Source organism: Austrofundulus limnaeus, unplaced genomic scaffold (genome assembly GCF_001266775.1).
Source record: "Austrofundulus limnaeus strain Quisiro unplaced genomic scaffold, Austrofundulus_limnaeus-1.0 Scaffold1073, whole genome shotgun sequence".
Classification (NCBI taxonomy): domain Eukaryota; kingdom Metazoa; phylum Chordata; class Actinopteri; order Cyprinodontiformes; family Rivulidae; genus Austrofundulus; species Austrofundulus limnaeus.
Genome location: NW_013953475.1, coordinates 39,146 through 59,015, shown reverse-complemented (window position 1 = coordinate 59,015; position 19,870 = coordinate 39,146). Strand labels below are relative to the sequence as shown.

The 19,870-nt window shown below is 38.1% G+C and overlaps 1 protein-coding gene across 1 annotated transcript in view; it reads left to right on the top strand.

Annotated features, from left to right (window-relative positions):
* Positions 1-19,834, top strand: part of shc3 (SHC (Src homology 2 domain containing) transforming protein 3) — a 25,611-nt gene extending 5,777 nt beyond the window's left edge. Inside the window, exons 3-13 of the mRNA XM_014030502.1 lie at positions 5,623-5,693; positions 10,653-10,716; positions 11,581-11,700; positions 11,909-11,962; positions 13,129-13,180; positions 13,789-13,918; positions 14,067-14,220; positions 16,367-16,457; positions 16,555-16,746; positions 18,480-18,799; positions 18,932-19,834. Coding sequence (XP_013885956.1) covers positions 5,623-5,693; positions 10,653-10,716; positions 11,581-11,700; positions 11,909-11,962; positions 13,129-13,180; positions 13,789-13,918; positions 14,067-14,220; positions 16,367-16,457; positions 16,555-16,746; positions 18,480-18,799; positions 18,932-19,060 — 1,377 coding nt within the window. The 3' untranslated portion in view covers positions 19,061-19,834. The remainder of the gene's footprint in view (positions 1-5,622; positions 5,694-10,652; positions 10,717-11,580; positions 11,701-11,908; positions 11,963-13,128; positions 13,181-13,788; positions 13,919-14,066; positions 14,221-16,366; positions 16,458-16,554; positions 16,747-18,479; positions 18,800-18,931) is intronic.
* The last annotated feature ends 36 nt before the right edge of the window (positions 19,835-19,870 follow it).

Here is a 19,870-nt window from a genome sequence, read left to right as displayed (position 1 = left end):
CCCTTCATTTCCTGGCCTGGTGGGGTGGTTGCATGTTCTCTCTGTGCACCTATGGGTTTTTTCCAGGTACTCTGGTTTCCTCCCACAGACTGAAAACATGCATGTTTCGGTTATAGATAACTCTAGATGTTTGTGAGGACATGAATGGTTGTTTGTCTTCATATGTTTTAGGGATGCAAACAATGAATGTGTTATGGATTATGATTGTTTATTAATGGTTTATTAGATTAAAATCCATTTCATTCGATTAACTGATAACGTTTGCTTAGACGGACCGGAAAGATGTGCCTGCTCTGAGACTCTTTCAATCTGAGTCAGAAGTAGAGACTTGAATCTTTAACCCAGTTTTCAAATTGTGTTGCTAGGCCAAGTATAACCTGAGTTTTGATAAATCACATACGCCACTTTATTATTATTTATAATGATGTCCAGTTTGATGTGTGTTGTGAGAAGGAAACACAGCAGATAATCTCATGAGCCTAAAAACATATAACCCTCCCTTTATCCCCCTGAGATAAAGTTATTTATCAAGCAGCAAAGTATCTACAGGAAGAAGAAAATAAAAAGATGCAAAAGTTGAATGAAGTGTAGCGATGATGTTGCCCCAGAGAGTAAACCAGTTCCAGCCACAGAGAACATGAGTCCAGTTAGACCCACTTTGTCCTCAGAGTTTAAAAACTCTTTTTTTTATTTTCATCTGTTTTTTGTTATATTTTATACATGACTTCAAGTTTAATAATGTGTGAGAAATCTACAATTTGTTTATTCAGTCAGAATTGAATACAGTTGGCACACAAAAGAATGTTAAAATATAATGATGTACTTTTTTAAAATTCAGCATATTATAAAAAATAGCACTTCATGTTATGGAAAGACCCTCTTGATACGAGAACTTTTTTTTAAAATGTCCGCTTATCAATCGTTACTCAGTTGATAAGATCAATCAACTTTAGATTAATTCATTAATTGATAACTTGCATCTTTAATAATTATACTTGAGCCAGCCTATTGTGCTTCTGTTGTTTTGACTTCAACTTCCATGTAAGGTCACTGTATCTAGTTATAATATTATTTGTTATTTATCTTTTTTTCAGCAAAGTGAGGACATTCTTAGAAATGTATATTCATGATATATATTTATATATATTTATAACTGAGCTTGTGTTTTTACCAGAATAAGTTATTTATTTTGATGTAGAGATTCTTGTTTTCTTGATAACTAGAAATTATGTAAAATCACCGATAGGTCATCATGGGTTTGCAATAATCCAAAATAACTTATTTTTCTGCAGATTTTTCTAATCAGCCAATTTATGAAAAAGTTGTACAACCGTTTGCCCTTAAAAACAACCAATAAAACCAAAAAGCTTTGGATTAGGTCAATATTTCACTGATTCCATCTGTTTGATCAAGACTGCACAGAGTGGGCCTTTTTGTCGACACACACTCTGCAGTTCAGCACAGAATGGTTGCAAATTTTTTTTTCATCACCAAACCCCATAAATGGCGAGTGGGTTATAATGTCATTTCTTGTGTCTATGAGTTCATTTGTATTTTAGCTTCATACCATGTACATTACTGGCCAGATTTTAGCAAAACTCTCAAAATAATCATTGGATGTAATAACTGTACTAACTGTACCTGATTCAAGATGACTGCCACAGGTAAAACCTTAGCAAGCACAAAAATGGATATAACTTTGTAAAATTTGCAAATATCAAGATAAAATTTTGGTTGGTAGCTTTTAAGTATTTTAACAATAACATGTTGCATTGGATACTGGGAATTGACTATAAATAATAAATCCAAAGACAAACTTTACATTGTGAGTTTGGAGGTTTTTCATTGCTTCACCATGAGAAAGAGAAGAAATGTCTTTATGTCGTGCTTGGAACTGATCTTCTCTTCCAGTTTTAGAACTGTTTGATACAGAATATTTTTGGCTCGGCTGAGTCGAGCTGCTCACTTTTCAATGTTCCGAAAATAGATTACAAATCTGCAAATGTCACGTTGACAAAACTTGTGTTTGTTTGCCAGAAGTTGCAAATCGCTCACTGGAGAGACAAGAAGTCATCTGATATTCATGATACTAATAACTTAGTTCTATTTCTAAAAAAACAAAACAAAACAAACAAAACAAAAAAACAAGCAGCGCTATTATGGTCTGAATATTTGTTTTGTTTACAGCCGGATTATGAATAAGATTCTGCTAACGATAGGAACTTGTCAGCACAAAATGTTCCTGTCCTGTGCAATATTAATCAGTTGTGTGACGTCTGTAATGTGAGCAGCTCTCTGGGACCGCAGATAAATTTATGGCATAGGAGGACTAACGTTGTGGAACAACACATTATTAATTTTACAGCAAGGAAGTTTTGACTCCAGTTTTTTGCAAGTTTGCATCATCTGTGTTTGGCTTTGAGATACTTTCTGTCTTGTTATATGAGGCTATTTTAAACTGTAAACTTGAAATCATGACATCGACAAATTTATGAACACATAACTGCTGACATATAATATCAGAACACCCGTACTGAATGAAAGTGAAACATTTTGGTCTGAGGCGTTCAAACAAACGGGCACAATAACATTGCCATTGTCGTTTATGGGATTGGATTTTTACAAATGTCATAAACCCATATTTTATTCATAGGGAAACTTGGTAAACATATCAAATGATTAAGCCCTGATATTATATTATTTTAGGAAAAATATGGTAATTATGAATTTTATGGCACAACCATATCTCAAAGCGGAAACGAAAAACAAAAAGCTGTAAAATTAAGTGTTAAATAAACAGCTGGAGGAGCATAGATTTACATCAGCTCAGAAACACTTCCACAAATCATTGTCTTTAAACAAATTTAAAGTCATTTAAGTTAAAGCTCTATCGCGCAAAGAAGCAGCCGCTTGTGAACACCACCCACAAGTATCGCCAGCTTTTCTGGGCCACGGGGCATTTGAAACAGACCATGGTCAACTGGAAAACTGTTCTGTGGTCAGACAAATCAAGGCTTGAAAGTCTTTTTAGAAACCATGACCTCTGTGTCCTTCATTTTAAAGAGATGGACCTTTTTAACCTGTTACAAGTAGGGCTATCCTGATAGCAATTTTTCTTAAACTGAGTACAAGTACTTTAGGTTCTAACTCAACAAGTACTTGGTACCGGTGTGTACCTAAACTAAACATTACACAATGATTTTAAAAACATATTTCCTTTTACTATAGACCTATAGCCCCTTTGACTGGATCAAATCAAATGTACAGCAAGATTTATACAGTTGATATATATATTAAAATAAACAGAAACAAACAAGATTTTCTTTCAACTTGCATACATTTTTTTAAACAGGGAACTGACGAAACCTTTCACTTCAAATCTAAACTATAACACATGCAATGGAGTATTGATATCCTTATCCCAGTATCGATAAAGGTTTTGGTATTTTGTACAAGTACTTGTAAAAAAGCTAGTGCTTCTATCATGGTATTAATTTGTACCTACGGAATGGGCAGCTTGCACATCTGGAAAGGCACCAATAATGCCCAAAAAAAGCAAAACAGTGGTAAAACCACAAACTGTTTTCATTACAACATGGCGCCTTGTGTCTGGTTGCTGAACTGGCCCAGCTGTACAGCACCAAGTGGTTGAGAGTCCAGACTTCTCACCATTTGAAACTGTTTTGACACAATACGATAAAGACAATCTTGTAAAGAAGACTCAGGACTGTTGAACAACTAGAGTTCTACATAAGACAAGAATGGGACAACATTCTCCTCCAAATCTCCAAAATCTCCAGCGTTCAGTGTCTGTTATCCAGCTGTAAACATGGCCATGCCTGTCCAAACTTTTTTTAAAAAAACGCGTTGCTGCTATAAAATTCAAAATAACAGTATATGAAAAAGATACAATTTCTCAGTTTAAACTTTTTGATACTGTATGCTAATTTTATTCCATTTTGGGCAGTGGTAACTCGGTGGTCAGAGCTGCAGATTTATAGGATTGAGTGAAAGTTGTGTCAGGAAGAACATCCAGCTCACTTGCTGTAGAGACCCCTGAAGAAGGGAACAATTGAAAGAAAAACAACTTATTTTGAGGCAAAAACATGGGTGTGCCATGGGATCCCCAGTTTCTCCTATTGTTGCAAACCTGTACATGGAGGAAGTGGAAAAGAGGGCCTTGATGTCCTTTTCAGGGGTGCCACCGAGCCATTGGTTCAGATATGTTGACGACACCTGGGTTAAAATTAAAGCCCAGGAAGTCCAACATTTCACTGATCACATCAACTCTGTGGATGAATATATTAAGTTCACACGAGAGKATGTAAAAAATGGCAGGTTGGCGTTCCTGGATTGCGATATCTCTGTTTTGGATGGAGGACGGTTGGAAACTGGCGTGTATCGTAAGCCCACCCACACAGACCAATATTTGCGTTTTGACTCCCACCACCCACTGGAACACAAGTTAGGAGTGATCAGGACTCTGTACCACAGAGCAGACAGTGTCCCTACAAACCCAGGAGCCAGGGAGAAAGAGAAATCACACACACGACAGGCCCTGGAGCAGTGTGGTTATCCTGACTGGGCTTTCCTGAAAGCAGACAGGAAACACAGACAGGACTCCATGCAACCTTCAGGTGAAAATGAAGACCCCAAACCCAGACCCAAACCAGTGGTTATTCCGTATGTTGCGGGTGTTTTGGAGAAACTGAGACGTTTATTTTCTAAACATAATGTCCCAGTGGCTTTCAAACCCCAAAACACATTATGGCAAAGGCTGGTTCACCCCAAAGATCCGGTGCCCCGGCACAAACAGAGCAATGTTGTATATGCTGTTAAGTGCCAGGAGGACTGCGACCAGTTATACATCGGGGAAACAAAGCAGCCACTGTTCAAAAGAATGTCCCAACACAGACGAGCTACGTCTAATGGCCAGAACTCTGCAGTTTTCACTCATTTACAGGCCAGCGGTCACTCTTTCAGAGATGAGGATGTTCTCATTCTTGATAGAGAGGAACGTTGGTTTGAGAGAGGAGTAAAAGAAGCCATTTTTGTGAAGAAAGACTGTCCATCATTAAACAGAGGTGGGGGGCCTCCGTTTTCAGTTGTCCCCCTCCTACAGCGCTGCTATAGCCAGTATCACTCCACCCCTGTTAACAATAGGTGTTAATTAGGTGTCAACAATAGCCATGTGATGTGAGTATCAGTCACCTGGAGGCAGGCCTTAAAAGCCTGAATTTTGCCTGAAACTCTCAGACTGAAAAAGTCTCTTGGAGGAGAGACGAAACGTTTCATTAGAGAAGAACCCGTCCAGAAGACCTATACAATTTTTTTCTTTTTAACTTATTTTCAGCAAGTTATGAGGTTAAGAGCATTGCAAATCATTGCAATTATGTTTTTATTGAAGTTTTACACTAACTTTCTTTGTAAGTGTTTTTCCAGCTACTTGGCATCTCATTGTAACTTTGTGCATGTACAGTGATCTAGTATTTACACCCAAAACTGTTTACAAAAACCATGTTATTTTGTATTAATGATTCACAGAAAAGTGAGATTCTTTGAACATAATAACATGTTATTTCCTGTTAAGGCCATTCAAAGTTTTTTAATCTTGCTTTTCAGTATCTGGGCTGCATAGAGGTCCTGCGGTCGATGAGATCCCTGGATTTCACCACGAGGTCACAGATAACTAGGTATGTTTACACATAACGCTTTCCTGTGGCAGTTCAGATTTTATAACTTATTGCTAATAATTTATATAAAAACAGTCTGGTACTTAATTTATTTCTGCTCTAACATTTGTTAGTAGAATGAGTCCTCTGTTTAAGTAGCTAAAGCCTGTTGGGTAATTTTTGTATGTGCAATAAGCTACCAGTCAAATTAAATAGGTTCCTCTAAAACCATGTTTTGTGGTTTATTGGAAAATGTTGCTACTTTATCTTGGGTGTGCATTTTCTGTGGTGTCACTAAAACATGTCTTTTAAATGTGACTATAAAGCATTTTGGGATGATTTTTTGACTGGAATGAACAAACTAAAATCCAGCTCAAGAAAGGACAAAGTGATATTTAGAGTTCGTGTTGTTCACACAATGTTCTGCAGTTTGTTCTGCCTGTTGCAACAGTTTACACAAGTAGCAGTTTCATAACATATTGGTTTCACAGATGTATGCGTGTGTGTGTGTGGGGGGGGGGGGACAAAGGGAACTTAAAACTCTTAAGCAGACATCGTAAGTGGTACTGTGTGGCCACTGCCTAAAATTTCACCATCAACATTGTAATAACCCAAGACAAAGCTGTTTATGAACCAATATCAACACAGTCATGTTGATCACTCAGTTCTTTACCTTTTTAGGAGCCAGAGAAGAAAAGTTGGATTGATTTTAGTTCCAACCTGTTTGAGATTACAAGAAAACAGTTTAAACATAAATAAAAAAAATGTCATACAATTATGCTAACTTAAATAATGGCAGTTCATTACAGTGCATTATGTTTTAGAGAGTTACAAATATCACCTTATTTATAATTTTACTCTTGAAGCTTTGCTGCCTGAAATTTTCAGTTTAATTCAGCTGCAAATTATTTTATTTTGAGTCTGTTCAACAACCTTCTTCTGCATAGCATTTCTAGCTAACAGCACCACCAACCTCAGTCCATCCATCCATCCATCCATCCATCCATCCATCCATCCATCCATCCAATCCTTTCTTTGGCAGCACAACGGCTCAGTGGTTAGCACGACCCCTCGCAGCAAGAAGTTCCTGGGTTTGATCCCCCCGTTCGGACCTGGGGTCTTTCTGTGAGGAGTTTGCATGTTCTCCTCGTGCTTGTGTGGGTTTTCTCCGGGTGCTCTGGTTTCCCCCACCCCCTAACCTTTCAAGGGAGGCCCAAGCAAATGATTTACCTGGATAAATGACAGTAAATTAAAAAAAAACAAATTAAAAATAAAAAAAACCAACACAGTTACCAACTTCTTCCTTTCCATGTCATGGGGGTCCCTGGTGCCCATATCTAGCCGTTATTCTGCGAGGGGTTGTATACACCCTGTACAGATCGCAGTCCATCACAGGGACCACAGATATAGACGAGGCAAAAAATCATTCAGTCTCTCACTCACCCCTAGGGACAATTTAGAGTTACCAGTTAGTTGAATGGCCATGTTTTGGTCTGTGAGAGGAAGCCGAAGTGCCCGGACAAAACCCACACATGCACGGACAGAATATGCAAACTTTACCCAGAAAGGTCCTGATCCGGGATTCCATCCACCAACATTCTTGCAGAGAGGCAGCAACTCTACAAACTAAGCCACCGTGAATTGACCCTGTTCACAAAAAGAGTAAATTAACTTTAAAGCCAGTTTACAATTCATTGTAATCTGGACCAACTTCAAATACAACATAACAATATACAGTCCAATTCAGTTCAGTCAGAATCAATTCAAAACTCACCTCAGCCTATAATTATAATGTAATTTAATTTTGCAAACTCAAATTTGGTGCTTTTCTAACATTTTCATGCTAATATTGCTCTTTAGTCAGGTATTGCCTGTAGCAAGACAGAGCACCTTCTGAACGTGACCTCTGAATCTGAGGTTGGGTCTTTCCTAACTGAACTGAACCATTTTCTTTAAAATTATTTTGACCTAAATAATTCACATTTATTGTCCAAGGATACAAAATCTATTATTATCATCACGGTAACATCTTACATGGCTAAAAACTTGGACAAAAGAGCAAGCAAGAAGACAGAAATTAAACTATGGCTTTGAACAGAAAATCATAGAATTAACTTAAATTTGATTTTTTTTTCAACCTTGTTTTACTTATTAAATGAAAACAGTGATGTGTTTAATATATCAGTTCATTTGTGGTAAGTTGCCAAAGTCAGTGGGCCTCATGCAAGAACATGTTCGTATTCTTATCCTAAATTTCTCTTACTTTTGTTCGTACGAACCCTTCGTACGAACATGTCACGTCAGATTCAACAAACTCTTCTGTCTTCAGGAAAAGTGTGTAAATGAGCTGCGTAAACTCCACCTGTTCGTATCCAGCTGCTCGTGCACGCGAGAGGAGATTAGCATAATTACCACCCCAAAAACACCATATAAGGCTATGTTTCCTGCCTCAGATGCAAGTGTTCATTCATGAAAATGACAGCGAAAACTAAAAAGGAACTTTACGAGTTCAGAGATTGAAGTCCGTCTGTCAGAGATCCAGAAAATAAAATCTGTCATTTTTAGCAGGTCAGCTGTGGGATAAAAAGAGCTGCTAAAAGTATAAACAGCTGTGTTAAATCATTTTCATTTATTCAGAAGCCGCAGCACTACGCACCGAAAACATTTTAAAATGTTTTCAAAATATGTCTGGCACTTTGGAGAGAATCCATGACTTGCTAGAGGGATTTTGTATCCCCTCTGGCCTGGGAACGTCTTGCTGTCCCCCAGGACGAGCTGGAAGGTGTCGCTGGGGAGAGCGGGGTCTTTCTGCTGCCCCCCACGACCCGATCCCGGATAAGCGGCAGAAGACGGACTGACGGACAATTTATATTGTTAGTCTAAATTATTACGTTTAAAATTATAACTCTTAATTCAAGCAGAATAGTCTATTGTCAACATAATTATGGAGTGTGATTTATTTTCAACTCAAAATATCTTCAAACATAATCTATCCTTAAATCTATCCTTAAACCTAACTAGTAAAGCACAGTGGAGTTGCAAATAAAGTGAGGACGTTGAAGAGGTCCTCACTTTATATCAAAGACCTTTGAAAGTAACTATGGTGCAAATGGTCCTCACTCTGCAGTAGAAACCAGTACACACCCCTACACACCCGCAAACACACTCTGATTAAAGTGACTCAGAGGCCAACAATGACTCAATGACTATTGTCAGAATAAAGTTCAGGGGAAAAAACAAGATAATTCAGAAAAATGGCAACAAGCAAAAGATCTCATCAAAGACATTTTAAAGTTGTTTTATTTTTATGAATAGCACTAGGTAATAAAAAAACAATTAGGCACCAAATCCATTAGTAAAACCTTTCAACTTTAATGTTCCTGAAATGAGAAAATGCTGCTTAATTGTATGTTTCTAGAGTAATACTGTTACTATTTTATTACTGGACATATCTTCATGTCAAACAGTGCAAAAGGGACTGTAATAAAGAATGTTTAAGTACATTCAGGACATTTTGTTTGCTTAGCTTTTCCGTGACTTCCATGAGGGTACAAGTATCTTTGAAATCATTAAGTGATGTGCAGCGAGGCGCAGGCAGGGAGGGAATCAGTTAGTGTCATGTTCACTTTTCTGCTTGACTTCCTGAGCTTGGTGTCAGTAGCCAGCAAAGCTGTATTCACTTCCTCAGTAAAGTTTTATTTTTTAGTTCAGAGTGAGAAAGAAAGAATTATTCTATTCGTAGATTTGTTAGAATGCAGAAAGTGGCATTATTGCGACTGGACACCAGGACTTGATTTGTCTTAAATAATAATTACCTAAAACAACTGCCCCCAGAAGTTTATTTCTTCAAATACTTTGCCACTTTTTGTTGTTTTATCATCATTTTATAAATACTTAGAACCTAACTGTATGAATGCTTATAAAGCATTCACACAATTGATATCATTTTTTCTTCAAAACATTTTTTGACATGTATCTCATTCTGCAATTTTTTTGTGCCATTTCAACAATTTATAAATCAAAACGTTCAGCTCCTTCAGGACATTCCAGATATGACTTTTAGTTCCACAGGAAGCTTTTTCAACCTTGTTTTTCCTCAATATAAATTCATGGAGTCTACACCTTTAAAAAGTTTATAAATTTTTACTGCCCTTTTCACTTTTTGTTCGGGTTCTGTTTTTTTAAACTTCTTTGTATTAATTTCAGCTTCTTCTTCTGTTTGTTTGATTTTAGCTTTTTTTCTGCTTCTTTTGCTTTTGTGACATTCGTCTGCTTTTTAGCTTTTTGTGCTTCTTTCAGCAGCTTTCTTTTAATGTAATCTTTCGTGTGTTTTTAGCCATTTTTTTAGCTGATTTGAGATTTTTTTCAGCTAAATTCACCTTAATGTAATAATTTCAGTGCTTACGGCAATTTCAGCAAACGGCTCTTTCTGTTTCTTTGTATTATTTCAGCTATTTGAGCTACTTTTTTAGATTAGATTAGATTAGATAGATCTTTGTTGTCATTGTTCAGAGCAAAATGAAATTACAGTTCAGAACACACATCCAGAAGAAGACAGAACATAACAAACATAGGAGAACAGGTGCTCTGGGTCATGCAGCCACAGACCCTTAGAATTAGGGTTTTGCTATTGTTAGGCTAGTTTAAGCTGTTTTAGCCATACAGTTAAACTCTTTTATCACCAAGCATTCACACATAAGCAAATGCAAATAGTCTAATTACTATTTAGTTACTATCAAATACAGGATAAGTATTTATTTGTGTTGAACTGTATATTTTTGATGACTTCCTGTAACCCACTGTATTAATTAGCAAATTATTACCTTTATAATAAAAAGTTAACCCAACCCTGTTTTTTCATTATATATATATATTTTTAAATAAAGTAACAATATTAATGTCCACTGTGATTAAACCTTTGGGTAAAATAAGATTTTTTTTTTGGCTCTGATCTTCATCTTTGTCTCACCTTTTCTTCAGGGAAGCCATCAGCCTGTTGTGTGAAGCTGTTCCTGGGACCAAAGGAGCTCTGAGGAAGAGGAAGGTACATGGGTGGACAGAAAGGGGAAGGAGGAAGGACTAACATGGGGGTAGCAATCCCAGGAGAATTCATGTGAAATTATACCGTTAGAAGAAAAGGAGGAAGTGGCATTAGATATTAATTTACCCTTCAATGTTCTATATATAGCCTCCCCATCTGTATGTTGTCCTTTTTTCCTTCCTGAATGTGAACGAGGCAGAGAAGAGAGATGAAGAGGCAGGGATCTGTGTGTGCGTGGGTGCAGCTCCAGCCCACAGCACACTGCACAGTGCTTAGTGACTCATGTAGTTCACAGTATCTGTGATCAGGAGACTGAGCTGGTGTGTGTGTGTGCGTATGTGTGCAGTTGTGAGTGAACATTTGTATCCCGTTGGTGTGTTCAAATGGTGTGTATCCGCATTGTGTAAGGAGAATGTGTGTGTGTCTTAATGCGAGGTGTTAAATGAAGCATTACTCTGCTCTCTAAAGCTTGCTCAAATGTCATGGAAGGGAAAATGAATCGGTGCAAGCGAGTTTCTATGAATGGATGTGTGGTTTGAGATAATGTTATTTTGACTGTGGACCAAACAAACACACATTAGCTCCTAATACAGAGGATGTTAACTCGTTTTATCTGGCCTTTTCTCTTCTATTTTAAACGTTTAACATGTCACATTTATGCAGCTATGTATAGACATAATTCATGTGGTTATAATTAGTATTAAGGTCAACCTATTGTTTTCAAACAGTTCTGTTATATAAGGTGATGTTAAGGTAATGGCTGCATTTAGATGCACATGCTCAGAAATGAGCTAAAAAGCAAAAAGTAACAGCTCTTTAGACAGACCAAAGCTGAATTTATTAAAACTTTTCACTCTCTTTTCTCAGCCACCATCCAAAGCGCTGTCCAGCATTTTAGGAAAGAGTAATCTTCAGTTTGCTGGCATGTCCATCAACCTTAATATCTCCACCAGTAGCCTCAACCTGATGACTCCTGACTGCAAACAGGTCAGTCTCAACCAATAATTCTGCTACATCACTAATTTAATGAGATGTTCTGTAGAAAAGTGTCTCACAAATTTACTGGAAACCACATATACTGTAACATGTACATGTTTTATTTTACAAGTTATTAAAAGATCATAAATCATGTTTGTATTTATGTATGTAGTTCCTGTAATTAAAATGGATTCTATCTTCTTTTTTAATCTCACAGATTATAGCCAACCATCACATGCAGTCCATCTCCTTTGCTTCAGGTGGAGACCCTGTAAGTTTATGTTCTTAACATTAGCATGTAGAAAAAGTTCAACACATTGGGCCTCATGCAAGAAAATGTTCATATTCTTATCCTAAATTTCTCTTACTTTTGTTCGTATGAAGGGTTCGTACGAACATGTCACGTCAGATTCAACAAACTCTTCTATCTTCAGGAAAAGTGTGTAAATGAGCTGCGTAAATTCCACCTGTTCGTATCCAGCTGCTCGTGCACACGAGAGGAGATTAGCATAATTACCACCCCAAAAACACCAAATAAGGCTGTGTTTCCTGCCTCAGATACAAGTGTTCATTCATGAAAAATGACAGCGAAAACTAAAAAAATAAAAACTTTACAAGTTCAGAGATTGAAGTCCGTCTGTCAGAGATCCAGAAAAGAAAATCTGTCATTTTTAGCAGGTCAGCTGTGGAATAAAAAGAGCTGCTAAAAGTATAAACAACTGTATTAAATCATTTTCATTTATTCAGAAGACACAGCGCTGCGCACCGTATCCACCCCCCCCGGCGCGCGCTGCGCGGTCGCAGATGGTCTCAGATGCGGGTTTGAAATAAGCATTTTAAAATGTTTTCAAAATAAGTCTGGCACTTTGAAGAAAATCCAGGACTTGATCATATATCCCCTCTGGCCTGGGAACGTCTTGAGTCCCCCAGGACAAGCTGGAAGGTGTCGCTTGTGAGAGGGTCTGGGTCTCTTTGCTGCTGCCACCGAGACCTGATCCCAGATAAGCGGCGGAAAACGGACGAACGGACACTTTATATTGTTAGTCTAAATTATTACATTTAAAATTATAACTCTAATTCAAGCAGAATAGCCTATTGTCAACATAATTATGGAGTGTAATTTATTTTCAACTCAAAATATCTTCAAACTAATGAAATATAAAGTTATTAATGAAGAAAACCTGTCTTGATAACAGCAGACTGACTGCTCGTAAAATATACGACAGGTCTGGACCTCTCGTAAATTTTGTTCGTATCTGAAAAAAATCTTAGAATACGAAAACATTGGTGAATGCCACAAATTCTCCTAAATCACTCGTACGCACAATTTAAGAACAAATCTGTGCGTACGAACGGTTCTTGCATGAGGCCCATTGCGCTTAGTTTAATAAAAATTAACTTATGTTTAGATTTCACAAGTCATGTCTTTTATTATAGGACACCACAGATTATGTTGCCTATGTAGCGAAGGATCCCGTTAACCGAAGAGGTGAGAATTCTCTTCTCCGATGCTGAGTGGGCTGTCTGTTAGGGGTCCGTGTACTTTTTGGACATGCTTAAAAATAAATATTGAAAACCAAAGTGGATGGTTATTCTATTTTCATTTTAAACTCCAAAAACAGAAAAAAACTGTCTTTTTTTTATTTCTCAAACATGAAGTTTGGCACCGTCATCAACTCAGCGCTGTTCTGTGGAACCTTCCAGTTCCTCATCATGGTCTTCTTTTATGTCTGAAGCTCCAAGAAACAGTTTGAATCATCAGTGATATACAAACTATATGCGGTCACCTTTTAAAGAAATGTAAAACTAGTAAGCTGGCTTTTATTTATTATGGTTGTCTGGTTAGCTTGTTATAAAGTTAAACATGTTTTTTCATCCCTTTTTATAAGGACATTTAAGGTGGAGCTTCTGGTTTGAGAAAAATAAAACAACGGACTGTTTTTCATTTTTGGAGTATGAATTGAAAATAGAATAATTATCCTTTTTTTTTTTTTTTTTGCTTTTCAATATCCGTTTTCAAAATGAAAATTGAATGACCAAAAAATAATGGATTATTAGGCAGCGCGTTCTGTAATGTGTTGCTCTCACCTTCATCAGCTTGCCACATCCTTGAGTGCCCCGATGGACTGGCTCAGGATGTCATCGGCACCATCGGCCAAGCTTTCGACCTTCGGTTCCAGCAGTACCTGCAGTGTCCCTCCAGCAAGCTGCCCCCCGTTAATGACAGGTTGGTGCGATCCAGATCAGTTATCACGTCTGGTTTTAGTTATGGGCTTCTAGTGATTCACAAATCAGAACATTCGCATTATCTCTGGTAATAAAAGGAACATACAATTTAAAACTTTGTAAATAAAGGCTTGTGTTTTTGTTCTCAGGGTATTAAACATGGAGGAGTTGCCATGGACAGAGGAAGAAGAGGAGTCATCAGAACATCCGTACTATAACAACATCCCAGGCAAAATGCCACCTCCCGGAGGCTTCATCGACACCCGGCTGACCAATCAGAACGCAGCTTCAGATGGCTGCCAGGTAAAACTCCTTTTTACTGTTCTGATCTCTAGAACATGAAAAGAAAAACATGGATTTTCACAATTTGTTAAATCAGTTTTCAAGATACAACTGTGTGGGATCTCTTGAAAAAAATACTCTCATAAATGATTTATAAAAATACAGAAATAAAAGGGAAGTTTAACCTCAGTTTTAAAGTGGGGGGTAACGTGCAAAAGCAACTTTTTAAAATCTAAAACTTGTCTGAGCTTTATATCATGTTATAATGCAGGGTGTCAAACCCATTTTCACCGAATCAAAGGGCCAGTTGTAATTAACTTTGATGTTTCATGCTTAACTTCAACTAAACACGAAACGCCATGTTCCTCATCTCATTGTTACACCTGAGCACTGCTAACAAATAACTGAGCTCTAAGTGGTATTTCCTGCATAGAAACAGCGATTTAACACATCCTCTTAAACACTGAAAATACTATGTGCACAAGTGACTAATTGTGAAATAAATAGAACAGAAATACTTTTAAAAATAAACATAGTTTTACTTACTGATGAGCTGTTGTGAGTAGATGTTGTATATATTCTGAATACTCTCATTTCCCTACAGGGAATTCCCAGCATAATCGACATGCATTATGGGAGATGTAGTTTATGGTCAATGCTGGCTTTAAAGCAGCTTATTTTAATTCAGTAATACTGTGCTATCCAACTAAATTGCTTAAAGCCAACAGCTCATGGGCAGGACAAGCATTATTATCTTTCACCTTTTAAATGTAATCATAAATTTAAAGTAATATAAAATATAAAGTTTGCCGTTAATATAAAAACGATCAAACAGGAGCTTGAGTTTTACATGTGTTGTAATGTCATTCTCTCATGAAAAACATACCCAGAGTGTTGCTTCGACTCATTCATGCATGTTCTGTGGTAGCCATTTAGAGCTGCCTAAACACTTGCTGCTACAAAGCACTGCCTATTTGTACAAAGCTCCTCCCTGGAGCTCAGGCTGCTCCCACCCCCCAGAGCACCCCTCCCCAAAGCATTGTTTGAAAATGTGCTTGAAGTGGCAGTGTCAGAAACAGTTGGAGGTTCTTAAAGGAAACCAATTATGGGTCCTAGAAATTTTTATGGTATGTCTGTGGGCTATCCAGACCATGTTCATTCAATTTAATGCACAAAATAATTTTCAGATAATAAAATTTCCCATTTTCTAGTTCTGCCTGCTCTGAYTTCCGTTCAGAAGAGCTGTTTATGTTAATGAGCTCYGTTGGTAACGCCCTCCAAAAATCTGTTGACATTAACTCCGCCCTCCAAAGCCAGCGTTAGCATGGCTAATAATAGCAGAAGCTCCGTTGTACAACCATGAGACCCTGAGTCAGACCCAGAGGCAGAGTCGTGGTCGCAGCTTCTTCTTTTTTTTTTTCTCCCCCTCCTCTGCTCTGCCCTCACTCTGCATGCTGTTACCAGAGCAGGGAGCAGCAGTGGTGAAAATACCTCAGAAACTCGAACAAAAAGGCTTTAACAAGGCTTTAATAAGCTAATCAAAAGAGGTACATGAGAAAACGTGTTCATAACAAATGAAAATAAATTATTAAATTGTGTCCGTGCCAGCCTCAAACCCTGGTCTCCCACCCTTTGGTCCAACACTATCCATTGCCCTATTGGAGGCTTGTTGTGAATTGCACAACAACAACTGTGACGGCTTTTTATACTGGAGGTGGAGCCTCACCCGGTGGTTGCTTGCTAGGTAAGGGGCTGAACGCAGGTTCTGGTGGGTTGTCGTACGGCTTGTGACATCACAAAATGACAGAAGTATAAAATTTGTCATTAATATACATTAAAAATACATTTACTTATAGTAAATATGCCCCTGGGTGCATTTTTTTGGTCCTAGGACTGTTTTTTAAGTACACACCCAAAGTTGAGTAAAAAACCCTTTTAAAAAGTGAATTTTGCATAATAGGTCCCCTTTACAGAGACAATTTCAAGGCATTAGATGATGCAACGTCAAATTAATTTTTGATATATACAACTGAAGGTAATTTGGTTGTGTTGTAGAATTGAACTATCTGCCTGGAAAATACAAAATACCTCTTCTTTTATGTGTAACTGTTTCTGTTTGTTCATTTGAGAACTATATTTTTTAACATTGACTGTGTTTCTTCATCAGATGGGTCCAGGCTCAGTGGATCAGACGTATTACCAGGGGAGACATTGTGACAGCTGGGCAGATGAAAGGAAGCCCGTCTTTCTGCAGCAGGGTAAGAAGACGGGCGCGTTCCTGTGCAGGAGAGAGTTATTCCTGCATCATTTTCATCCTTCAGCTGTGTGATTATGAATGTTTCTCTGAACGTCCAGGTTCATTTGATATCAACTTGCTCCCGGAGAGTAAAGGACAGGCGCCGAAACCGGGAGAGATGCCTACGTATGTGAACACGCAGCAGATTGATGCCCAGGTGCTCGCAGCTCTGCAAGCAGAAGCAGAAAACGTCACAAAGGGCATGGCAGCTGTCGCCAAAGAGAGCCCACAGAAGGACCTGTTTGACATGAGTAAGACTGGTTCATTTAGATTCGATTATGTTGATAATGTTGTGAATTTCTAGTTGTGATTCAAACTTTGGACTTACTTGATGCAGGATGACTGCTTTAGCAACTGAGCCACAGCTCCAAAACAATTTGTCTAAGGTCTTATATCTCTGGTAGAACATTACTGGTGGCTCATTTCTTTCTGAAATTTAGCATAAAATATTGAACTTTTTACATCTGAGATGGCGTTAATGCAGTTTAATTTAAAGTCAGAGATGAAGGGGAAAATAATGACCGGGACGCTGGTGTTTTTTATTTTAAAGGCACAGTGTGTAGGATTTGTTGTTTTCAGCAACGTCTAGTGGTTGAGTGGTTGAATCATCCTCCCTGGTCCTCCCCCACCCCCACCCCCCTTCCAAAYGCAAAGGAGTTGCTACGGTGTCTCTCAGGTGTCAAAAACCTTTGATAATTCCAACCGCGATGTCTACCAGCAGCTTCAGGGCTAGTGATGTTTCAAGTGGTAAGATTATGAGCTTTAATAAGTAAAATTATCCCAGCTACAATGACAGACAACAAATATTACATTTATAGTATTACAACTAAAACCGTTTTTGACGCCGCCACCGCAGTTTGTCCTTCACGAGCCTTCGTAGACAAGATGGCGGTGCAAGATGGCGGCTGCCTGTAGTGGCGACCCGCGACCATGGAGATATAAACAGCTTTTTATAAGGTAAAAATAATAAAACAAGGTCTTTGTCTGCAATGATTAGACATGTTTTTTTATTATTGTCATTAGTGATTATCTCAATTTCGGCTAAAAGAATTGACAAAATCCTACACACTGCCTTTAATCACTCAAAGTTAGACTTTTCACTTCTAAATCTGAACCACTTACTGAATGTGATTATTCTGAATATATGCAGCTCAGAGTGACAAGATAGTTGAGTCATCGCTAAATGTCCCTATATCTGTTCTAATTTCAAGACTGATCATTTTAAACCGTTTTAAGAATACAATCTTCACCTTTCTATTAACAATAGTTCTTAATTAAAGAGGTATTCTAGCTTGTGCTTCATCTCTCTGCTTTTATAATTACATCATGTCACCAAGAAGATATGAAGAAAATTGTAATGTTCATATATAGTTTTACTTGTTCCTATTTTAACTCCAGCTTCAGCTCTGCTGTTATTACAAACAGAGCAGTGAACTGCACCATGTGTGAACGTTTTTCATCTGTTACATGAAGTCAAACCACGAGGCTTACATTAGATTTATGCTTCCACATCTGACTCATGCCAAGTTGCATCATGACCTGACTGCAACAGCTGTGGTCGGTCTGGTGAGCCGAGTGTTGCACTAAGATAATATCTGTAAGAAACAAATAGTTATACAATTACAATGATGATACAATAAGCCACCATTTTGCCTGTTTTATGTATGAATTTTTTGTTTGTTTTCACAAAATGGAAAGTTCTCATATTTCTGGGAAAATAAAGACTGATACTGACATAGAAATGTGTAAAATAAAATGTTACATTTTATTATTATAGTTACATAAATATTAAAAACAATAAATAAGAAGAAAAGTTTATGGAGGATTTAGCAACCATTTTTCATTGGCGAAAAAACAGAAATAATCACTCCCAAAACTCAAAACATGTCCCACTTAACTGTTGATGACGAAACATGATTTTTAAAATATAGCTTTGTTTTTGTGGAATTAAAATGTCTGTGCTCGCTGTCCACGTCTATACCAGAGCCCTTTGAGGAAGCCATTCAGTCCCAGTCCCAGCCGTCCTCCCAGGGCCAGAGCCAGGTGTCCAGTCTTCACAAGGCAGCATCCGTGGACAACTCGAGCCCCCTGCTAGTCAGGTCGTTGGCCTTCCGCACGCAGGAAGAGTTGGAGGGCCAGACGTGGTACCACGGCAAAATGAGCCGCCGAGACGCTGAGAAACTGCTCAAAAACGACGGAGACTTTCTCGTCCGCACAAGCACCACCAACCCAGGGTCCTATGTACTGACAGGAATGCACAACGGACTTGCAAAACATCTACTGTTGGTGGACCCTGAGGGCACGGTAAGACAGGGATAAAAGTGGGTGTCAAGTTTGTTTCACTGATTTGTGATGTTTTTAATAAATTGGAGGAGAAAAAGCTCATTTATGTGACTAAAACAACAACCAAATCTTTCCTCTCTCTTTTGTTTCAAGGTACGGACAAAAGATCATATATTTGACAGCATTAGCCACCTCATTGACCACCACCGTGACAACAATTTGCCAATTGTGTCAGCTGGGAGTGAACTGTGTCTGCTTCAGCCTGTTGAGCGGAAACTGTAACAGGAAGCTCCAAAAAAGAACAAAAAAGAAGAAGAAGAAGAAGGGTCTCCCAAACCATGAACTTAAAGATGAGAAGACAATGCCTAAAAAAGGGGCCCGGTGTGCTCAGAACTGTCCCGCTTTACCGGAGTCGCTAGGAAACACAAGATTTGTTTAAGAGTACAGAAAAATGTTTCTAGAATTGTTCTTATTTTGTTGTGACGACTGAAATGCTATATTTTTGAGAAGAAATGGCTGCATTTGGACATAAAATCTTGATTTGGTGTTTTAAAAAAATAATAATAAAAGGAAGAATTGTTGTAGTTTAGATGACTCGAACCTCAAAGAGGAGACATGAGAACATTTTAGAATAAAATTCAGAAGTTTTAGTTTTGTCTGTTAAGCACAAGCGTATTTCTACAGGAGCTGCTGGCTTCACGGTTCAAGAAACGGAAAGGCGGTTTTTAATGATTTGCATTAGGAGAAGCGTCCTTAAAGCTCACTGAAATAGTCCACACAGAACCTGCTTTTTGTTGGTGATTATGAAAACTGAATGTGTCTTTGCTTTGCAGTTCTCACAAAGTGTCCGGTGGGGGCAGACAGACACGGTTCGTCGTGCTGCCCGTGGCGTCCGAGACGGAGTTTTTACTGAGGCGTTTCCTCGTGTCACTGCAGTCGCATGACTTCAAATGAAACCGTTCTTGTGGCCATGTTTGTAGACCTCGATACCCCTTATTTGAAAGAGGTGCTTGTGTACGCTGAACCTGTAAAATATTTCTGCTTTTCAACCGGTGATTATGTTGAATGGTTTTTTTCTCTGAATTCTTTTTA